At 39.0% G+C, this 8,588-nt stretch overlaps 1 protein-coding gene across 1 annotated transcript; it reads left to right on the top strand.

Annotated features, from left to right (window-relative positions):
- The first annotated feature begins 3,638 nt into the window (after positions 1-3,638).
- On the top strand, positions 3,639-7,570 carry LOC125905281 (threonine-rich protein-like). The gene is made up of 2 exons (XM_049603186.1): positions 3,639-3,795; positions 6,925-7,570. The coding sequence occupies exons 1-2, from the start codon at positions 3,730-3,732 to the stop codon at positions 7,288-7,290; spliced, it is 432 nt and encodes a 143-aa protein (XP_049459143.1). The 5' UTR covers positions 3,639-3,729; the 3' UTR covers positions 7,291-7,570.
- Positions 7,571-8,588: the final 1,018 nt, after the last annotated feature.

Genomic DNA, 8,588 nt, shown 5'->3' with positions numbered 1-8,588 from the left:
TGGATCGTTGTTTAGATCCTTTCCCAGCAAGCTATGCTGACATGGTTGGTATTAGTCTGACTCCCCAGATGTAGACTCTGGCTGTAAGCCTGCCATTGGGCCACAGATTTTGGCCAGCATTCTCCCTTCCTTCTGCTATTTGCATGTTACTAGGGCGCAGCAGTCGTATCAGTGTGGCAAGGCCATGATATATGCAGATATACCACATATACCCACCTCTTCTGGGTATCTATCTATCTACCAACCTATCAGCCAAAAAGCTGTTGGAATATGTATGTATGTAGGAGAGTATACCCACTTCCTCCTTGGTAACCTAGCCATCTACCTATTAGTATACCCACCTTGTCAACTACCATTACACTACTTGCCATACCAAAATGTTCTCATTATTTCATGCATGAGTGCAATGAGGCCGTCACATCATTTCTTTGTTTCCTAGAGACTGATAAGGTGCCAGTTTTGCCTCAAGTATTTTTGTACCAACTCGATATCAAAAACTAAACATCACAGAGGCACATTCCACTCTGCTTGCTTCAACAGATCAGCTGCTAGTGAACAGGCAAGGTGAAATCAGGCGTGCTTTATTCCTAAATTTTTAATCAGAATCATGTTCACTGAGGTGGAAAAATGAAAAAGTAAGCAGAGTGGAATTCTTGTGTTATCAGAGAAACCCTACAAGTCTTCTTTGGTGACGGGTTTCTGTGGTTACATTCCATTTTTGGGTGAATTAGATCACCTCTCCTCAGTTGACTTTCCTTTACTCGAGTTAATATGTGCTTGGTCGAAAGTAAAAAGGTAAATATGAAGAGAAAACAGATAAGTTTCTGTTTTCATCCAAATGCACTGAACAGATGCTGACCTGTATTCTTTGCAAAAATAAGGAAAGTAGAAAATAAAATATAAATATAATATTCAGTATTACAGTAAAAACCAACTGCAGCAGGGCCAGCAAACCAAGTTAATCTTTTCCACATAAGCAATTAAGTCCTGATAAGTTATCATGTTTAAACTGTGATTCATTACAAAGTGAGATTACGCCATATTTACTTTCTAACAGACTCCTCTAGGCTGTAAAACCTCACTATCAATAAAATCATTAACTACCTCGCTATCATTAACTCAGTGAAATTACTTTAGTTTTTCAGTTTCATCTCAGGTCAACTTAAAACTTAGTAACACAATATTTCTTGTAATATGGCACCAGTGTACAATGGAGGACAGTCCCTGGTGTCCATATCCCTCTGGCATCATTTAACTAACATGCTTTAACCTACAGGGTTTAACTGAGAAGTAATTTGTCTGAGGTAAAATCAGATGTAACCCAAGCTTCAGAGTAGACATGTAGTGCCATCTACTTTTGACAAAATACAGCGTAAAAGTTAAACACACAAGCCTTTGCTGACCTTTAGTTATAGCAGCCTTATCAGGTTCATTGAGGTCATACTTCTTGGATTTTATTTGCACACAACTTCCAAACAATGCAATAGGGTTTTAGCCCTTCTGGCTCGAGCCCTTAAAAATCACTGTAACTAGTCCATTAATTATCACTAACTAAGGCTATGATCGCATGACCAATGCATTGGCAGAAGTAAAGAAGAAGGTAATATAAAGAGCAAAAATCCACATAAGGGAGCAGGTAGAGATGGTGGATGGATCAATCAAACACTGGGTTTTCCCCCAGGAGACCAGTGTTTGTGTCCCATGTAAAACCAAGTAAACTTGAAGTTATTTTAAGGTACATCTTCACTATGTTTCTTTTCCTTAACCTAAACTATGTAACTGTACTTGGTTTACTTGCCTAGACCTAACTTTTGTAACTTTACTCGCTTAAACCTAGCCTACATAACTTTACTTGCCTAAACCTAACCAATGTAACTTTACGTGCCTAGACCTAACCGACGTACCATTACTTGTGTAAACCTATCCTACGTAACTTCACTTCTCTAAACCTAAGGTACGTAACTTTATTTGCCTAAACCTAACCTTTGTTATTTTACTTGCCTAAACCTAACTAAGATAACTTTACTTGCCAAATCCTAACCCCCCTAACTTTACTTGCCTAGACCTAACCTATGTAACTGTACTTGCCTAAACCTAACCTACGTAACTTTACTTACCTAAACCTAACCTACGTAACTTTGTCTAAACCTAACCTACATAACTTTATTTGCCTAAACCTAGCCTTTGTTACTTTACTTGCCTAAGCTAGTAAGTACCTTTACTTTCCTATACCTTACCTATGTAACTTTACTTGCCTAAACCTAAGCTACGTAACTGTACTTGCCTAAACCTAAGCTACGTAACTTTACTTGCCTAAACCTAGCCTTTGTTACATTACTTGCCTAGACCTAACCTAAGTAACTTTACTTACCTAAACCTAACCTAAGTAACTTTACTTGCCTAACCTAGTCTTTGTTACTTTACTTGCCTAAACCTAACCTAAGTAACTTTACTCGCCTAAACCTAACCTAAGTACCTTTACTTTCCTATTCCTTACCTATGTAACTATACTTTCCTAAGCCTAATCTGCATAACTGTACTTGCCTATACCTAACCTACAAAACTTTACTTTCCTAAAGCCAACCTGTTGAGCTTTACTTGCCTGAACCTTGCCCAACTTTACATTGAGTACATAACATGATGTTGCCATTTGTGGGACGCTAATTTGTTGGAGATCGTATTAACTGTTGTTTGTGTATTTTCACAAGATATTTTATGAATGGTTGCATGAGGAGACATAAAAAATACCCACTGTGGTTCAAAAACTACACTATGGGAGCTGTGAGTGAACAAAAAAGGGTCAAAAACTAAAAAGAATATTTTAAATTTATTAAAATATTGATTTTAGCCACTTTAAGCCCAGCATTTTTTTTGGGCCATTTTGCCTTGAATGGACAGGACAGGTAAGTATGAAGGGGAGAGAGAGAGAGAGAGAGAGGGGATGACATGCAGCAAAGGGCCACAGGCTGGATTCGAACGTGGGCTGCTGCGGCAACAGCCTTGTACATGAGGCGCCTGCTCTACCACTAAGCCACCAACACCCCAAAGCCCAGCAAATCTGAACATAATGTTAATGGTTCGGTCGAATGTTTTGTTTGCTTGCCTGTAAATTTGTTGCCTTGGAAATTTAAGTTTATCAACTTTTTTGTTTTGCATCATGTGGCACAGAAGACATTTCAGTGCTACTACTAAAAAATAAAGGTGAGCACACCCAATCCCGTTTTAAACACCAATTTGGACAATCTAGTTTAACAAGAATAAAACGTGGTAATGTAATATTCCCTGTAATGTGGCACCACTGTATGATGTGGGACAGTCCATGGTTCCCAAAACCCCTTGGCATCACATCATGAGTGTGCTGAAGTCTCCAGGGTTGGACCGGCAAGCAAAATGTAACCCTAGCTTTAAAACAGACATTCAGTATGAACTACTTTTGACAAAATACAGTGTAAGATTTACTCACAAGCCTTTCTCTCATCCTGTATTTCTTATTTACATATCACATTTCTTGTCGGCTCTCTCTTAGCATTAATACTTCAGGTCAATTTGAAAATGTTCCAGAGTAGAGTGCATGCTTTTTTATGCTCCAGAGTACAATACATGATTTTTCTCTCTCCCTCCTCTCTCTGAGGACTAACAGTTATCAGTATCAAGGTTGTGGAGAGCTGGCAGGTATAAAAGGACTCACAGAGAGGTGGGGTCAGCTGTAAAGTACAGCTGAAGACCAAGATGGAGAAGACAAAGATGCTTGTCCTCTCTGTCTGTTTGACCTTCATGTTACTGGGCTGCACTGAGGTAAGGGACACTTACACATACCTTGTGCAAAAGAGTGGATTTTGTGTCCACATCCAGAGGGCTGTGATCGCCAAACAGTTCAACCTCTCTGATGAGTGGACACTGGTTGGACAGCTGATTTATTAGATTTTCCAGCTCAAAGCACAGCTGACTTTTGTTTTTCTGGCTTAAGTGTAGCCACAGTCAAATCAGTGAGAGGTAAATGAAGCATTTAAATGCATCTCACAGTCTAGGCAAATGGAGGTAAACAGAGGAACTGAGATTGCTTTTTTTGGCACAACAAGGTTGGATTTTATCTATTTTAAAGCAAAGGATCTGTGTTGCAAACAATACTTAACGGAGAGGAATTAAATAGATGAAATAATGAGGACAAAAACAATATGTTTTTTGGACTTTGTAAGCAGTGGTCATCACAAGATCATCCCATATTTCTTATTTACATATCAAATTTTCTGAACACTTTAAGGACTTCCTACTGATATTGAATTAATAGTTGTTGGTTTGTTTCTTTTTTAGTCATTTTGTGTTTAATAAAACCTTATACATGAAACAAATTGGCTCATTAAATTTGATTAGTTTACAGTGTAATTAGCTGAATACACTTTTTGTACAACTCCAGTGTTATCAAACTTGTAATGTTTAATTTCGTCTGTTTCACTTCTGCATAATTATGACCAGGAAATTTATTTATAGCTCCTCTGCTGCTATAATTCTGTGAAACTGAATAAATTAGACCTACTTTATTTCACTAATTCTTTCTTTTGTTGGAGGGAGCTACTTGGTGTCAGCTCCTGTTTCCAGATGAACTAGATATGACCTGTCATGAAAAATAAAGCGTAGGTCTGGACTACAGGGGAGATGACATACAACAAAGAGACAGATTTTGGCGCAGTCAGGAGACACTTGTGTTGTGGGAAGAGATGTGCTGCAGGCCTCCACCAACCACAGCAATATGCAAAGTGTGGTTAATATTTTCATGCTTCATGTACTCACCTGGAGCATCAGGCGCTTGACCTTTGCATGGTGTGGCTGTGAATGAATTGTCCGCAACACAGGGACACAGCAGCTTTATCTATGGCAACTGACAGTGTAATACAGGCAGGAAAACAACAGTTGAGTGAAATAGGTTCAAAATACAATTAAGCCCAGTGATAAGTGTGACAGGCAGGAATGTAATTTATCTTACTGTCATTATAATGATGATTAGTAGTATCATCTGTCCTCTGAATTCCTTTTTTAGGTTTTAATCATTCATTTTTGTGTCTATATGAGTTTGTTCACCAAAGATACATGTTTTCACATTTAGTTAAAGTGGTATTTAGTCATAGAGACGGTTTGTGCAGTGAAGGAATTTACGTTTTGGGCTCATGACACTAAATAAACTACATTTTGGGAAGAGTTAAATGTAGGTCAGTATCAGCTTCATGTCTGTTAGCATAGCTTATCAAAGACAATTTGTGGTTTTAGGGGAAGTTACATGCCGGAGCTATTTCTTGTTTATTTCTGGGCACAGTTACAGTGCGTAGCTTCCTTCTCGTCTTCTTGCCACAATGAGGTTGCATGGTTTGGTGTCATTGTTCCTGTATAGGAACCAACATCAAAACCTGTGCACACTCCATATCTGGCAACCTGCACTACAGCAGAAGATGCTGCACAGAAGTGCAAAGCAGACGGAAAGAGTTTTGCATATAAAGAAGGAGCTCCAGCATAGAGCTCCCACTAAAATCACAAACTGTTGTTTTTACATTTCTGTTCCTGAATGAGTTAAACATAGATGTAAGGTGTAAATTAGACAGCTTTAGAGGTGTTGATTGGTGTATTTTTTCCACTTGAGACAGTGCCGCGCCTCCAGTCTTAATGCTATGCCTTTGCTGAACACATCCTGTCTCAAAGAAATATGTAAAATGGACACAAAGTCTTAACAACGCATTGTGTGGTGGTGGGCACAAAATGTGTTAAAATTACATGCAGGCAAGACGAAAACAATGTCAGTACGTTGATGACGATCTTTTGCCATGGTGGACACACAAGTTAAGAATAAAGAGTGAGAAAATTCACGTTGGGCAGAAGGGGTTGTGGATGGGTCAAACAAATGTGGACTTTGACCATGAGACCGTGAGTTTGTGTCCTGTGTGAAACCGTGTAGTTATGTGGCTTTATGGACATTACATAATGACGCAAAGTACTTTACTTAGGTAGTTTACATAATTGCACAATGTACATAAGTTTAGACATATGCCCCGTACGTAGTTATTTTAACCAAAACAATAACCTTTCCCAAATTTAACAAAGTATTTTTTTCTTCTTTCTTCTTTCTCTAAATGTAACCAAACTGTTAGCTTTTACAATGAAACTGTGACCATTTGTAACAGACTTTGCAATGGCATTGTTTCCGTGTTGCCAACATGTAAGTTTAACACATTTCATGACCGCCACAACATAATGTGTTGTTAAAAGATCATGTGCATATTTGAACCAGGACTTTTTAACCAGGAGATTGCTGTCTATGTCCCATGTGAAACCCAAAGTCAACGTAGTTATGTGACTTTCTGGACTTTGCTATACTACCTTACATGGGTATTTTGTGCAACTACGCAAAATACTTAGGTTTACAACATTTCCCAGCACATAATTTCAACACATTTTGTGTCCAATACCAGACTGTGTTGGAGTGTGACACACAGATGTGAGATCACTATTCATCCTATCTTGTCATTGTTAAAAGTAAATATATAAAAAGTGTTTCTGAAATGTTGCAGTATTCCTTTAGCAATGACCCAGTTACCCAGGACAACTTATAGAGGTCACTGAGAGTTTCAGGTTTCGCTGAACGTAACTTTATAGCCTACCAAAGAAATAGTCCATATAATAACTGTTCACAGTGTGAGTTGTGTGGAGTAACTGGGACATTGCTGCTGCAGGTGCAAATGAGCAAGATGCCTATCTCAGGACCTGTGCAAACAAAACCTGCATGGCTAGATAGCACTAGATTCAAATGAGGTTATATGTTGTTTTATTATAATGAACTGACCCTTATTGTACTGGGCACTGATTTTTTTTAAAAAATAGAAAGTGACTCTGGATTGATCACATCTCTTCTGTATTGAAACTGTTGCTTTCTTTTTACAGGAGGTTCCTGTAACATCCTGTGGCTCCTGCACAAATGCAACAATGACCAGCAACAACACCAAATCATCTGGTACCACCCAACCTGCAGCGGCAACCACACCACTGCCCGGTCACACCTCTACTCATGTAACCACCAACAACCACAACAATGCAACCAAAACGCCACCTTCCACTTCCTTCACCTCAGCTGTCTCCTCACGCACCACGGCTAACAACACTTCATCACAGCACCCCGCAAAGTCGACGCCACCGGCTGGGACTACTCGTCCTACAACATCAGCTGCAACATCTTCCTCCTTGTTCAGGCCCTGCAGTCAACTATTGGTGCCTGCTATCTCTGTCCTACTCTGTGGTGTATTGGGCTGAAGGTGTAAAACTAAAAATATCAAAAATCTTCAAAAGAAATATAGGATTTTTGACAGAGCCTCTTATCTAATGGCTCTTACAGTGACTCTTATATCATATTAGGGCTATGAAATGCTTTGTTTGCACTGAGCTCTTTTCTGCTTTTGATCAAGACTGCTCCACACTATCTCAATAAATAATGCATAATGCAATGCTTCAGATGTGAATCACACAGTGAACATAAACAAAGGATTTGACATTTCTTTGGATGTTTTGGCAAATAAAATGATAATTGAATTGACACTGGACTCTGGGTTAGTCCTACAAACTGATGGACACGGAAGAGTCGCGGCTGCCACAACATTTGCATTTTGCTTTAATATAAGAAAAAAGGCCCATTGTATTCAAACAGCTTCACATTCAAATTCAGGCTGTTTGTCTTGAACAACCTTCGATGGTTTTGTTTTTCCCTCATGACTCTGTTCATGCGCTCTTAGGACGTGACAGCAGTTAATGTCAGTTTATCTGTATAATCACTGCAAACTGATGGATGTGGACGTGTGTCTTAAGCTGTGGGTCGAGTAAAGCAAATGCAAGGTTGTGTATGAAAGATGATAAGCAGACCTGGCCAAAACTCTGGCAAATCTTTTTGGGATAATATATATTTCAGGTTGGAAGGATGATTCATATTCTTGGATGATTAAGTGGGGAATTTAAAAGCAATTCAATTTGAAACTAACTTATGGTTAAATATGTATCAAATTTAAAACAACAGGGAAATGGTTACGGTAGTAAGGTAATTAGCGAACTGTTTAAAGGAACAGTGTGTAAGACTTCGGGGGATTTAGTGGCATCTAGTGGTGATGATTGCAGACTGCAACCAGCTGAAACCTCTCCTAGTTAGAATTTCACCAAGGTCTTTACTGAGAGCCAAATTATCTGCAGAGGTCTCTTCCTTTTCAAAACAAACGGACCTGGTGATTATAACTGGTAAAAGCGCTGTATAAAGCAGCTTCACGTTACAAATCAGTGTTTGTCACGACACAGATGGGCTGCTAGCCTAGCACAACTTTTTTCTGATCCAAAGGTTCAGGGCGTTTTCACCAGGTCTCCTCCTCTCTAAAACCAACAACCCTGTTAATTAAAACCAGGGAAAACACTCAATAAAGCAGTTTCACTCTAAAAAGTGTTTTAACAATGCTCTGGGCACAGAGGGGCTGCTAACTATGGTGGCTGGCACAAAACATGAATGACTGTATCTAGAGCCAGTGTTTGGTTTGACCATTCTAGACAATTGTAGAAACAAGGCAGTGCAACAT

Source organism: Epinephelus fuscoguttatus, linkage group LG17 (genome assembly GCF_011397635.1).
Source record: "Epinephelus fuscoguttatus linkage group LG17, E.fuscoguttatus.final_Chr_v1".
In the NCBI taxonomy this organism is placed as follows: domain Eukaryota; kingdom Metazoa; phylum Chordata; class Actinopteri; order Perciformes; family Serranidae; genus Epinephelus; species Epinephelus fuscoguttatus.
The sequence above is the reverse complement of the archived record's forward strand: the minus strand, read 5'-3'. Positions and strand labels throughout refer to the sequence as shown.

Bases quoted from the DNA above. Each gene is read 5' to 3' on its own strand.
- LOC125905281 (XM_049603186.1), top strand. From the start codon at position 3,730: ATGGAGAAGACAAAGATGCTTGTCCTCTCTGTCTGTTTGACCTTCATG. The intron at 3,796-6,924 runs GTAAGGGACACT...TTCTTTTTACAG, and splicing joins TGTTACTGGGCTGCACTGAG to GAGGTTCCTGTAACATCCTG.